Source organism: Lolium perenne, chromosome 2 (assembly GCF_019359855.2).
Source record: "Lolium perenne isolate Kyuss_39 chromosome 2, Kyuss_2.0, whole genome shotgun sequence".
In the NCBI taxonomy this organism is placed as follows: domain Eukaryota; kingdom Viridiplantae; phylum Streptophyta; class Magnoliopsida; order Poales; family Poaceae; genus Lolium; species Lolium perenne.
In genome coordinates this window covers 9,011,119-9,025,742 of record NC_067245.2, presented here as the reverse complement: position 1 = coordinate 9,025,742, position 14,624 = coordinate 9,011,119, and the positions used below count along the sequence as shown (strand labels likewise).

The following is a 14,624-nucleotide window of genomic DNA, read 5'->3' as shown; positions in this document are numbered from 1 at the left end:
ATTCTCTTTCTTGAAATACAATCTCTTTGCAATACTTGTTCTACTGTTTTCTGCAAACAATCATCTTCCACACAATACGGTTAATCCTTTGTTACAGCAAGCCGGTGAGATTGACAACCTCACTGTTTCGTTGGGGCAAAGTACTTTGGTTGTGTTGTGCAGGTTCCACGTTGGCGCCGGAATCCCTGGTGTTGCGCCGCACTACATCCCGCCGCCATCAACCTTCAACGTGCTTCTTGGCTCCTCCTGGTTCGATAAACCTTGGTTTCTTTCTGAGGGAAAACTTGCTGCTGTGCGCATCATACCTTCCTCTTGGGGTTCCCAACGAACGTGTGAGTTACACGCCATCAGTGATCCACTTAAGGGAAACTTGCTGCTGTTCTACAAACCTCTGCTTTTGGAGGCCCAACACTGTCTACAAGAATAGAAGCCCCCGTAGACATCAGTGCATAATCAAAATTCACATGTTCAGAGGTGACATAATCATTCTTAACACTTCTGGACATTGCACAAAGCTACTGAAAGTTAATGGAATAGAAAAATCCATCAAGCATAGCAAAACAGGCAATGCGAAATAAAAGGCAGAATCTGTCAAAACAGAACAGTCCGTAAAGACGAATTTCTAAGAGGCGCCAGACTTGCTCAAATGAAAATGCTCAAATTAAATGAAAGTTGCGTACATATATGAGGATCACTCACGTAAATTTGCAGAATTTTCTGAGTTACCTACAGAGAATTCAGCCCAGATTCGTGACAGCAAGAAATCTGTTTCTGCGCAGTAATCCAAATCTAGTATGAACCTTACTATCAAAGACTTTACTTGGCACAACAATGCAACAAAACTAAGATAAGGAGAGGTTGCTACAGTAGTAACAACTTCCAAGACTCAAATATAAAACAAAAGTGCAGTAGTAAAATCATGGGTTGTCTCCCATAAGCGCTTTTCTTTAACGCCTTTCAGCTAGGCGCAGAAAGTGTGTATCAAGTATTATCAAGAGACGAAGCATCAACATCATAATTTGTTCTAATGATAGAATCAAAAGGTAACTTCATTCTCTTTCTAGGGAAGTGTTCCATACCTTTCTTGAGAGGAAATTGATATTTAATATTACCTTCCTTCATATCAATAATAGCACCAACGATTCAAGAAAAGGTCTTCCCAATATAATGGGACAAGATGCATTGCATTCAATATCCAAGACAACAAAATCAACGGGGACAAGGTTATTGTTAACCGTAATGCGAACATTATCAACTCTCCCCAAAGGTTTCTTTGTAGAGTTATCAGCAAGATTAACATCCAAATAACAATTTTTCAATGGTGGCAAGTCAAGCATATTATAGATTTTCCTAGGCATAACGGAAATACTTGCACCAAGATCACATAAAGCATTACAATCAAAGTCATTGACCTTCATCTTAATGATGGGCTCCCAACCATCCTCTAACTTCCTAGGAATAGAAGCTTCGCGTTCTAATTTCTCTTCTCTAGCTTTTATGAGAGCATTTGTAATATGTTTTGCAAGGCCAAATTTATAGCACTAGCATTAGGACTTTTAGCAAGTTTTTGTAAGAACTTTATAACTTCAGAGATGTGGCAATCATCAAAATCTAAACCATTATAATCTAAAGCAATGGGATCATTGTCCCCAATGTTGAAAAAAATTTCAGCAGTTTTATCACAGTGTTTCAGTAGCTTTAGCGCTTGTGCAGTTTTTCACGCTTTGCATTAGAAGTGGAAACATTGCCAACACCAATTATTTTACCATTGATAGTAGGAGGTGCAGCAACATGTAGAGCATTAGCATTACTAGTGGTGGTAATAGTCCAAACTTTAGCTATATTGTCTTCTTTATCATTTTCTTCTTTCTCCCACCTAGCACGCAATTCGGCCATCAATCTTATATTCTCATTAATTCTAACTTGGATGGCGTTTGCTGTAGTAACAATTTTATTATCAATATCCTCAGGTTTAGCAGCCATTTTATTAATTAAAGAAGATTGTGACGCAGACATGTATGAGATTCGGTTTTCAGCATTTGCAAGTTTAGTTTGCAACCCAGAGATCTCCATATTCAGATTTTCAAGTTGATTTCCTATATTTTTCAACAAGGTAGATTGTTCATTCATAGTTTTAGTAAACAATTTATTTTGCTCATATTGTGATTGCATAAAGCTTTTGGTAGACCTTTCAATTTCTAACATCTTTTCCTCATTAGGTGAAACATATCTACCATAAGAGTTACCATTAGCAGGATATGGCCTAGAGTTATTGCAATTACTATTTTTAATGAAATTCACATCAACATGTTCTTCTTGAGCAACCAATGAAGCTAACGGAACATTATTAGGATCAACATTAGTCCTACCATTCACAAGCATAGACATAATAGCATCAATCTTATCACTCAAGGAAGAGGTTTCTTCAACAGAATTTACATTCTTACCTTGTGGAGCTCTTTCCGTGTGCCATTCAGAGTAATTAATCATCATATTATCAAGAAGCTTTGTTGCGTCGCTTAAAGTGATGGACATAAAGGTACCTCCAGCAGCTGAATCCAATAGGTTCCGTGAAGAAAAATTCAGTCCTGCATAAAAGGTTTGGATGATCATCCAAGTAGTCAGTCCATGGGTTGGGCAATTTTTAACCAAAGATTTCATTCTTTCCCATGCTTGGGCAACATGCTCATTATCCAATTGTTTAAAATTCATTATGCTACTTCTCAAAGATATAATTTTAGCAGGAGGATAATATCTACCAATAAAAGCATCCTTGCATTTAGTCCATGAATCAATACTATTCTTAGGCAGAGATAGCAACCAATCTTTAGCTCTTCCTCTTAGTGAGAAAGGAAACAATTTTAATTTTATAATGTCACCATCTACATCCTTATACTTTTGCATTTCACATAGTTCAACAAAATTATTGAGATGGGCAGCAGCATCATCAGAACTAACACTAGAAAATTGCTCTCTCATAACAAGATTTAGTAAAGCAGGTTTAATTTCAAAGAATTCTGCTGTAGTAGCAGGTGGAGCAATAGGTGTGCATAAGAAATCATTATTATTTGTGGTTGTGAAGTCACACAACTTAGTATTTTCAGGAGTACCCATTTTAGCAATAGTAAATAAAGCAAACTAGATAATGCAAGTAACTAATTTTTTTGTGTTTTTAATATAGAGAACAAGACAGTAAATAAAGTAAAACTAGCAACTAATTTTTTTGTGTTTTGTTTTAGTGCAGCAAACAAAGTAGTAAATAAAATAAAGCAAGACAAAAACAAAGTAAAGAGATTGGAGGTGGAGACTCCCCTTGCAGCGTGTCTTGATCTCCCCGGCAACGGCGCCAGAAAAAGAGCTTGATACGCGTACAACACGCGTCCGTTGGGAACCCCAAGAGGAAGGTGTGATGCATACAGCGGCAAGTTTTCCCTCAGTAAGAAACCAAGGTTTATCGAACCAGTAGGAGCCAAGAAGCACGTTGAAGGTTGATGGCAGCGGAGTGTAGTGCGGCGCAACACCAGGGATTCCGGCGCCAGCGTGGAATCTGCACAACACAACCAAATTATTTTGCCCCAACGTGACAGTGAGGTTGTCAATCTCACCGGCTTGCTGTAACAAAGGATTAGATGTATAGTGTGGATGATGATTGTTTGCAGAGAACAGTAGAACGAGTATTGCAGTAGATTGTATTCGATGTAAAAGAATGGACCGGGGTCCACAGTTCACTAGAGGTGTCTCTCCCATAAGAATAAGCATGTTGGGTGAACAAATTACAGTTGGGCAATTGACAAATAAAGAGGGCATGACCATGCACATACATGTTATGATGAGTATTGTGAGATTTAATTGGGCATTACGACAAAGTACATAGACCGCTATCCAGCAACATCTATACCTAAAAAGTCCACCTTCAGGTTATCATCCGAACCCCCTCCAGTATTAAGTTGCAAACAACAGACAGTTGCATTAAGTATGGTGCGTAATGTAATCAACAAATATATCCTTAGACATAGCATTGATGTTTTATCCCTAGTGGCAACAGCACATCCACAACCTTAGAGGTTGCTGTCACTCCCCCAGATTTAATGGAGGCATGAACCCACTATCGAGCATAAATACTCCATCTTGGAGTTACAAGCAAAAACTTGGCCAGAGCCTCTACTAGCAACGGAGAGCATGCAAGATCATAAACAACACATAGATAGATTGATAATCAACATAACACAGCATTCATTATTCATCGGATCTCAACAAACGCAACATGTAGCATTACAGATAGATGATCTTGATCATGTTAGGCAGCTCACAAGATCCAACAATGATAGCACAATTAGGAGAAGACGACCATCTAGCTACTGCTATGGACCCATAGTCCAGGGGTGAACTACTCACACATCACTCCGGAGGCGACCATGGCGGTGAAGAGTCCTCCGGGAGATGATTCCCCTCTCCGGCAGGGTGCCGGAGGTGATCCCCTGAATCCCCCGAGATGGGATTGGCGGCGGCGTCTCTGGAAGGTTTTCCGTATCGTGGCTCTCGGTACTGGAGTTATTCTCGACGAAGGCTTAAGTAGGCGGAAGGGTAGGTTTAGGGGCGCTACGAGGGGCCCACACCACAGGCCAGCGCGGCCAGGGCTTGGGCCGCGCCGCCCTGGTGTGTGGCCGCCTCGTCGCCCCACTTCGTTTCCTCTCCGGACTTCTGGAAGCTTCGTGGAAAAATAAGATCCTGGGCATTGATTTCGACCAATTCCGAGAATATTTCCTTACTAGGATTTATGAAACCAAAAACAGCAGAAAACAGCAACTGGCTCTTCGGCATCTCGTTAATAGGTTAGTGCCGGAAAATGCATAAATATGACATAAAGTATGTATAAAACATGTGAGTATCATCATAAAAGTAGCATGGAACATAAGAAATTATCGATACGTTGGAGACGTATCAATGGTTTCCTTGGACTTTGAACCTATTTAGTACGACAGAGCGTCAGTGACTTACTTTGTACCTAGAAATTGTTTAGCACTTGATACTCTCTTGTAGTCAAGTTTTGAAGTGTGCCTTATGGATTGACTCATATAAGTGACGGGACTAGGCAAACATAAAAAATATTGTAATAATTTTCATGGCGCTAAAATAGTATGATGTCTGGATGTGATGTTAAACCTGGTCCGTTTGGTATTGCAGTTCCTCATTTAGTGCAGAAAGAGATGATTTCATCACAAAAAAAAGGAAAAGAAAAGAAAGAGTTGATATGATTCTTATTAAAAACATAATCTTGTTTTAATATTTTGTTCTGTAATCTTAATATATCCTGATTCATGTTGATGGAAACTCATACACATTGGGTGCAGTTTGTTGTGGTCGCACACCAAATTGTTTTCTTTCTTATGGACTGCGCACATTTGATTGTGATTGGAGTTGCCTGACCAATTTTTTAGAAAGACAATAGCTGGTCTTCTACTTATGGACTGTGTCATTTGTGAATACGACTTTAGATATGTCAAGTGGCAGATAAAAGTTGTCTTCTGATTTTTGTGAGAGCAGCTTTTTTGTTTGTTTTTACTCTTTATGTTTATCACTACCATTTTGCTTAGTCATTCCTTTAGTCGCGGTCACCTTCATAAGGTGGTGCATGGTTATTATTTGGTATTAAGCAATAAATATATCGGTGTTTCTCATTGTATGACTTGTACTCTTGCCCATGCCCCTGTACTGCTGCTGCCATCAACGCGTGTCCCTGGCGCTTGGATCTAGCTCCCAGGGACACCTTGATTAGGCCCAAAGAGCTACAAGGCATGACAGAATCATCTATGGTATTAATGCAAATTTTTAGTCTGTTAGCACGGTAGCAAGTTGAAAGTCTCCAGATGTTATGTGTGAGAATCAACATACAGCTGGCGGCTTGTTAAGTTTAGTTCGTATGATCATTCCAAGTTAGGATTGCTACCTGATTTGTGTATGATCTGTTTCTTAGGCAAGAGTGTTTAGAAAGGGTTGAGTCCGTATTACGCAAGAGACATAGTTCTTTTTTGTATTCCCATAGGTTGCTGTGTAGTGGTTTCAGAGAGTTCTGTGACTGTTCCAGTAACGTTTCAAAAGCAAAAAAAACACTTAAATTTGGAAAACATATTCAAAAATGGCCTTATTTCAAGGATCTCATCAAGATAAGGTCAAAGCAATTCTAAAATCAGACACTCGGTACTTGTTTGTTTGTGTCAGTTTGTTAACTTGTGGATTTTCCATCTAGACCGAACGCCCCAGCGCAGGTCCTACCAATCGGAAATCAGACACTATGACCCCAGCTCAGGTCCTGAACTCTCCCAAAGGATACAAAGCAGAGTTTTTGTTTCGGTTTGTTAACTTGTAGTCCAGATGACGTTGTTACAGTTATCTCTAATTACTGTTAGTTGCCTTTTATTAGTAGTAATGCTTTTGAAGAGAAACTCTGAATGATCACTTACACGATTCTCTATAAATGAAAATGGTACGACTTTTGTACTGCAATATAGTTACTCCCTCCGATCCACATTATTTGATACTAAAATGGATGTATTTATAACTAAAGTGTGTCTAGATACATCAATATTAGCATCAAGTAATATAAATCAGAGAAAGTGCAATAATTTTTTAGCTCCACTTTTTTTAGCATGCAGACCCACTCAACAGTTGTCAATCCCAGAAGAGCAAAGAAATAGAGAATTAACATCTGCCGAAGAGACATCTTATTAACAGAGGCAATCATGTTTTATGATTTTTGCCACTTGTCTATATGCCCCTCCCTAACAGACATGACGGCATGGCTTGGGGCCGTTCAATCAATCTTCAACCCTGAGATTATTCATCTTGCTGGACAACAGCTGGTGGGCAGAGGATGGAATAATCAAAACCAATAAAGTTGTTCATGGCGGGGGTTGGGGTGTAAGGAACATGTTTGAAGCGAACTTTTCCGTGCCGCATATCGACCCGGAGCAAGCAAGTGCACGGTGGTGGGGAAGCTGCCCCCGCTGGTGCCCTGGCTGAACTCACCGAGCGCGAAGTAGATGACACGGTCCTCCTGCATGCTCAGGAAGGGGTACATGGGCACCGAGGAATCAGGGTTAGACAGCTGAGGGTTCCGGTGCAAGCTTGAGTAGTTGTTGGGGTAGAACTCGCCCGACAGCATGTCCCACATGCTCTCCATGCTCAGCTCGTCCTCCATGGCCCACTCGAGATCTTCCGTCAGGCTCATACCATCACGCGGCGGTCCTTGATGTTCCGGCGGTAGAAACAATTGATGTAGCCGTCGATGGAGACGAACTTGACGGCGCCCCTGACGCATCCCATGGCGCGGAAGGCGCTCAGCTCCATGATGGCTTCTCTGCCGCGCGGGTCGGTCAGGCGCGGGCCGGGCAGGTCGAGGAAGCGGAACTCCACCACCAGGTCGATGTTGTCGTCGGAGAGCACGTTGTGGCAGTCCCAGTACATTACACCACATAGGAGGTCCGCCCAGTAGCCGCGGCCACGGAACGAGAAGGCCTCGTCCGTGAAGAATGTGTCGACTAGCTGCGGCTTGGGGAAGTTGGCCTTCTTTTTGGTCCGCCACGACCATGTGGTGGTGCGAGAGGAAAACGAGTAGATGAAGAGCACGTCGTGCCATTCGGCGAAGCCTTGGTCGGAGATGGAGGTGACCGCATAGCCTGGGATGACCAGGGAGTACGAGGATGATGTGTCAATGCTGTCCTCGTCGTGGTGGTGGCGGATGGCGAGAAGACGAGAAGTGCGGTTGAGATGGAGATCGCGAGGCAAGGCGGGGATCACGCGGAGGGAGTTGTCGACGACGTCGAAGATGAGAAAGATCTCGCGGTAATGGCTTTTCTGAAAGGTCGATGAGACAAGAACGAGGTTCTTGTCGACGGTGTTGATGGAGGTGATCATGCTGCCGCATCGGAGAGCCAGGAAGGAGAGATCTGGCGCGACGGCGAGGTGCGCCTCGAGCACTAGCCGAGCACCGCGGGATCTACGGCTTCGTCGAAGCCGATCGCCTGAACACCATCAGAAGAGGACAGGGGAACCACCTTGTGCTCTATGGAGTCGACGGGGAGATGGGTCCGGTGCAGGAGCAACAGGGACGGCGAGGGCGGAGACATGGCTGACATCTCCTTGGTGGATCGATCGATCGATCTCATGAATCTCATCTACTAGTCATCTATTTAGTAGTGAAATAAAAGACGGAGCTAGATGGCAGCGGCGGAAGAGGAGCAAGCTGGGACGGAGACCATGGTTTCCCCGCGTCTCTATTGAACTCTTTTTGGGTAGATGATCCGAGGATGATGAAGTTTTAGGTAAATAACCAATTTTCCCTTTAATATTTGGAATCAATCAACCAATTATTTTGGGATCACTTAACCAAGAAGTTGCACTTGTAGGTGAGTGTGTTGCTGTTGGTGCTGAGTAGCAGCTACTGCGGCTTGAACTGCTTTCGCTCCTCCATCGCAGCGTTGAGCTTGTTAATCTTGTCCTGCAAGCTGTAGAGGCAGTTAGCTTGGAAAGTCAAGAGCTGCATTTATTCAGTTCTACAATTGGTTGTTGACGATTATTATTTGAAGGAAGAGAGAGGACTTTCTGAGCAATATGCTCATGCGTACATGCATCTAGATTGTTCATACTGCATCAAGATCTGTGCTAGCTTTTTTCCTCCTCTCAAACAATTTTTCATTTTTATATTTCTCACACTACACAATCTTTGAACATGAAATTTTCAAAATCAATTAAACATAACAACTATAGTGTGGGAAAAATATTTTAGATTTTTTATGTCATTATGTATTTATATTTAAAGATTTTATTTTAAATTTTAAATTTTAAATTGCAAAAAATCTGAATTATTTTTACCCCATTGTATTTGTTATTTTTTAGTGACTTGCAAACAAATCAAATCAAAATATTAAATAATTTAAAATATATAAAAAGAAAAAGTCAAAAAGTGTGCAAGTGCGCTATTCAAGTTTTCTCCTTGAAGGACCTCCCCAACTTTGTATGGTTGCTCTTATATTATGTCCACCCTAGGGGCGCTTGCACAACTGCAACATGTTGGATTATGTTCAGCGAGGACCACGTGATAGTGAAATATCCCAACAGTTCACTGCTCTCTCGTATTTATCTTCCAAATTCAATCTCTCTCCCCCGGCCGATCCAATGCATCTATCACCCACAACATCTACGTGATCCCAGGCAGGCTTGTGTTGGCAGCTCTCGCCGTGGTTGCCGTGGACGGGTTCCCCACCGTGCCCACCTACCCTCTCCTAAGAGAACCAATGGTCCGAAAACTCCTACCCGACAAAACCGCTCCCTTTACACTGATTAATGAGAACCTAATTAAAAGTTTCTTCTGCTAGCTTTCCACATCCTCTACAGCTAGCACCATCGTCTATAACACCATCTAGTCTTCTTCCCCTTTGCAAAAACAAGAAAAGCCTAGATACACCAAAGAAATCCTATCAAATTAGTTGCCAAAGAACTTCTTCCGCGACGCAGGTGAGAAACATCGATGGCCACACCGCACTATTGATGAGTTTTTGTTGGGTGTTCCTTCCATTTATATCGGGTATTTTCCCCATCTTTCATGTGCTCTAAAATCCCCATTTCTCGTCTTTGTTTCCAGATTTGTTGAAGCAACAAGTGTGTCACAGTCGGTGTGCCGCCGGGGCTATCCACCATCGGTGATCCCCCTCCTTCATCTATACCACCGTAAATCATCTCTCCTCTATGTGCCCTTCGACTTCTGTTTCTTTGTTTAATAAGTTTATTTGAGAGGCAAAGACAACATCATGTACTAAATTTGTTGCCTTGGCATGACTGCAAGCACCGAAAATTATTTTTATGTGTTTTATGGGAAAATTACCAATATTTTAGCTTAGACATAAATATAATACAACCATTATATATGAGGACATTTCATAATTTCTTGCAAACTTGTCAAATTCATGTGCAATTAGTTTTCTTCAAAATACAAATGCTTTGTATCTACTATAAAAAATGATTTTCATTTTCCTCAATTCTTATTGGAAATGTGAATATGCACTCCACAGTCCCATCTGATCAAAAGAACTAATATACGTCCTTCTTCAGTTTATCATCAACCATGGAAAAGGGAAAAGATGTGACTGTCTTTGATGACTTACCTGAGTCAGTTATCATTGGAGAGATCCTGGTAAGGTTACCGGCTCAAGACGTTCTTCGATGTCGTGCTGTTCGTAACTCATGGCGTCATGAAACCTCCACCAAAAACTTCCTCCTCGCCCACTATCGCCGCCAACCTTCTCTCCCAATTATCAACCTCTTCAAGAGAACCAATGGGCATCATTGCTTTTTCTATGTCTTCAATGACTCCAGTTCTATAACCATCGATCGCAAGCTCTATGGGCGGGCCGTCCTGCGGTGCCCTGACACAGAGATTTATAAAGAAGGCCCACATGTCCATGCTGCTTGTGATGGCCTCTTCATCGTGTCCTTTGGTGAGAACACGAGACTATTTTATGTTTGCAATCCGACTACCCATCAGCGTGCTCCCCTACCGCCGCTTCATGAACACCAGCTACCAACTAGAAGGATTCAGATAGCCGCACTCTATAAACATCAAGCATGTGGAGAATATCGAGTGCTCTACTCGATCTGGACAAAGAATGAGGATGAGCCTACTTCCAATGTTGATTTCTATGTACTCGTATTGGGATCTAATGATCCAAGGCACATTGGACAACTACCAGCGTCTCTAGAATTACTGAAGGGACTGAGATGTTGTTGGAATGCACCAGCACTACATCATGGTAACTTGCATTGGGATTTGATGGGCCGATACTTTGGCGATGCCACCAAAAACATATTGGTGTTCGATATCGTGTTCGAGACATTCCGTTGGATTCAACCTCCTGCTGATAAATACATTTGGAAGTCATTGTTGGAGATGAACAATGTGCTTGCTATGTGGTGCAGTCGCAATTGGATCAATATAGATATTTATGTTATGCAAGACTACACACGCGAGGTTTGGACCCTCACGCATCAGATTAATATTTTTGAATTGGACGTGTCACCGCCACTTCATTATACAAAGAGTAGCAGGGTGCTGAAGATTGTGATGCTCAATGAGCGTGAGTTATTGATCGAGCTAGCAAATAGGATTATTTTGCATTGTGACATTGATGGAAAGTTTCTAGGAAAGATTGAATGTGATGAAGTTGAAGAAAACGGCATGGACATTACACCCTATCACTTTCGGGAGAACATTGTTCCACTTCCATTCTTTGATATGCAGGATGATTCTGGGAACAATGTGATGCTAGGAGGAGATGATGATATGCATTATTCAGTATGGCCATAGAATATATTCAAACCTTTTATTGATCTTGAGGTGAGATCCTGCCATATTGTAGGAGTGGATGTTTCGGCATGGACTTCAGCTGCCTTGTCATATATTAATGCGGCAAACTATGGAACCTGGCTTGTCATATATTAATGTGGCAAACTATGTAACCTGTTGTATGGAACTATTGTACTTGTTCACCCGTTTGATTTGATTCTGATATGTTGTGTTGCCTGAACCATGAACCAGACTTAGAACCATAGATGAGCAACTAAGAAATGCATGTCTCATGATGCTTCATAGTTAGGTATGATAAGATGAGACATAAATTGGCACTTGAATTGCATCATCAAGCACGATTAAAATAACTACACACTCATTTTCTATTTTCGGCTCTAGTACTATCGTATTATATGCTTCATGGATGAAGTGATTCTTTTATAAATAAAAACACCTAGTTTTTCATTAACCAACACTTCTTCTAATTAGTTCACTTATTTTAACTATTTATGCCCAATTTGAGATACATCAGGTTTAAGACAATTTGTCAAGTTTGTTTGTTTTGAGATGTGCTAACATTTACTTCAGATAAATATAGGTTGTACATACTGCCTCAGAAGATTTTAATTTGATACATTCTCAAACATAATATCATTAGGATTGCACAATCCACAAGGAATAAATTGATAAGTGTTTACAGTTACACTTGAATGTTGAAAGAGTAACACACTGCAAAAAACTGGATCTAGTGAATTGTTTCCAGGTATCTCGATGATCATGAACAGAACCACATTTTCCACAAATCCAGAAGCGAAAATCAAATAAAGCTTAATTTTCAGACCACATAATCGTTTGGAGTTTTGTCGTTTATGTTATATCCATCTTTAAACAGAAACATAATGTGGTAGCTTTCATTATTTTCAAACTTCTAAATTTTGTGCGTTGTTTGCTACGTGCATCTTATAGGCGCCCGTTCTGTAGACAGAAAATTCTTCAACACATTCAAGAAAGGTCATGCCTAATTTTCTAAAAGCAAAGAGACATGTGTGCATCTTGAAACAAGAATTTGGATAAAAAGAGGATTAGACCTTCCGGGGCACACCAATTGCAACATACTATGCTACCCATATATAATGAATGTTTCCAAGGAGCACCTGAACATGACACAGTATATGAAAAATGTTCATAATTGGTAGAAATAATATACATTACCTTGTAAAGACATGATGATCATCATGTTGAAGCTTCAAAACTAAGTCTATTTCTTGAACATAAAGGCATCCACCCGACCAAAGGAAAAAAATGGTAGGATTTACTATACAATGGTGTTTGACATAGATCTGATTTGACAATGCATACTTGTCTCAGTTATGTGGACATGCATTTACGAAGTTAATATTGGCATATATTGAACTAGAAGATTCCCCGCATGTTAATGCGGGAATGTATAGAAAGAAATACAATGTAAAAATATATTTAAAACACAATGAAACCTGTGGAAAATAGATTCATTATGGTTGATGTAATAATCCTCAGATAGCAGGCTTACATGAAATAAAAATGTTCAGATTTATAAAATGTTGAGATTTGAAAAAAAAACCTTAAAAAATTTCAAACTCGAAAAGTTTCAAAATTGAAAAATGTTTAAAAATGAAAAATGTTCGAAATTTTATAAATTTCAAAAACTGGCTGGCAAAAACAGAAAAACAAATGAAAAACCAAAGAAACCGAACAGAAGAAAACTGCAGAAAAAATGACAAAAAAAAAAACCAGAACACACATATGTACCTGGCCCAACATGTGCTCGCTTCGTGCGGCCCCGATGATCGGGGTAACAGTGAGCGGCGAATCGGATTCACCGCCAAAGGCTTGCATAACGATTTGTGGCACGGTGCGTAGATGACGATGTTTCTAACCATATGAATTTTCATCCTGAAAGTCGAGATTTTACCATCTTCAGGAAGGACACAAAGAGGATGTATTGACTTTGCCATTATCAGAAATCTTGTGTGCACATGAGAAGCAACCATACAGTACACACAGGTTATTCAGATTTTAACGAATTATAGCCTGCCATATTTTTCGAAGCTGTATGAAATTCCAAGAAGCAAATGTTTTTTAACGGTATATATTTGGTTTAATGAAGGTGCAAATGTGCGCACTAGTAACGAGTTCCTAGCCTATTATGGAAAATCGTTTTGTCTGGTTAAATACGGGCCGCAAAATCCAGTAGATTTGATCAACAAGCCATAATTTTTTTGAAGTTGTATGAAATTCTTTTTTTTTTTTTGCGGGGAAAGTTGTATGAAATTCCAACAAGCAAATGTTTTTTAACGGTATATATATTTGGTTTAATGAACGTGCAAATACACGAGTTCCTAGCCTATTATGGAGAAGCGTTTCCTCTGGTTAAATATTGCAAAAGAGTTTTCTGTCTCTCTTTATGAACAACCAATGGAATGGAAACGTTTAAACTGCAAATGCAAACTCATACTATAACCTAATTACTGCGTAACGCTGCAGTCGTAAGAGCAACTGAAACACCATTAAGATCGACATGCCTCTTCTTATAGGAGGGAGGAGGAGTAGTTCTGATCGATGAGACGATCCATCTCTCAAAGGAAAGAAAAAAAAGGTTGAAGTAAGCAAGGATTCAGCCATGTCAGTCATCAAACAAGCTTTCTCCTCTCTCCTGTTGGTCCTCCTCCTGGCGCACGCGCGTGACGCGCGCACGGCGGCGACGTCGTCCACGATGGAGGACACGTGCAAGCGGTTCGCCGGCGGCGACCAGGCCGGGCACGACTACGACTTCTGCATGAAGACGCTGGGAGCCGACCCGGAGAGCGCAAGTATGGACGCGCACGACCTCGCCGTCGACGCAGTGTACATCGCCATGTCGGCCGCCAGGGCCACGGGCGCGCGTATCGCCAGGCTGCAGCTCGCCGAGACGGTGCCGGCGCGGCGGGAGTGCCTGAACAAGTGCGCCGCTGAGTACGACGTGACCGTGCGCCGGCTCTCGGACGCCGGGAGCTACGCCTACGTTAGTGGCAGCGAGCACCTGCAGAAGGCGCAGAGGTTGCTGGCGGAGACGCTGGGCGCTCCCCTGCGCTGCGACAGGGCGTTCACGGCCGCCGGCCAGAGGTCGCCGCTAACCTCGACGGACCACGAGCTGGACGAGGCCATTGGCTTGGCGATCAGCATCGTGTGATGCCGCCGACGACTAATCCGTAATGCGCACACGCACGGTCTCATACTAATAACTCAATAAGTGCCGTAGCTTTGT

The 14,624-nt window shown here is 41.6% G+C and overlaps 2 protein-coding genes across 2 annotated transcripts; one reads left to right on the top strand and one right to left on the bottom strand.

Moving 5' to 3' along the window:
* Positions 1–6,834: 6,834 nt before the first annotated feature.
* On the bottom strand, positions 6,835–8,456 carry LOC139835388 (uncharacterized). Its single transcript, XM_071825233.1, has 3 exons — positions 7,231–8,456; positions 6,943–7,105; positions 6,835–6,857 (listed from the first exon to the last, which is right to left on the bottom strand). The coding sequence occupies exons 1-3, from the start codon at positions 7,912–7,914 to the stop codon at positions 6,835–6,837; spliced, it is 870 nt and encodes a 289-aa protein (XP_071681334.1). The 5' UTR covers positions 7,915–8,456.
* A 5,419-nt stretch (positions 8,457–13,875) lies between these two features.
* LOC127331094 (putative invertase inhibitor) lies at positions 13,876–14,613 on the top strand. The gene has a single exon (XM_051357168.2). The coding sequence runs from the start codon at positions 14,001–14,003 to the stop codon at positions 14,547–14,549; it is 549 nt and encodes a 182-aa protein (XP_051213128.1). The 5' UTR covers positions 13,876–14,000; the 3' UTR covers positions 14,550–14,613.
* Positions 14,614–14,624: the final 11 nt, after the last annotated feature.

Coding starts and splice junctions, on each gene's coding strand:
- LOC139835388 (XM_071825233.1), bottom strand. CDS start 7,914: ATGATCACCTCCATCAACACCGTCGACAAGAACCTCGTTCTTGTCTCA. Junction 7,106..7,230: donor TCAAGGACCGCCGCGTGATG/GTATGAGCCTGA, acceptor CGGAACCCTCAG/CTGTCTAACCCTGATTCCTC. Junction 6,858..6,942: donor TCGATATGCGGCACGGAAAA/GTTCGCTTCAAA, acceptor TCTGCCCACCAG/CTGTTGTCCAGCAAGATGAA.
- LOC127331094 (XM_051357168.2), top strand. CDS start 14,001: ATGTCAGTCATCAAACAAGCTTTCTCCTCTCTCCTGTTGGTCCTCCTC.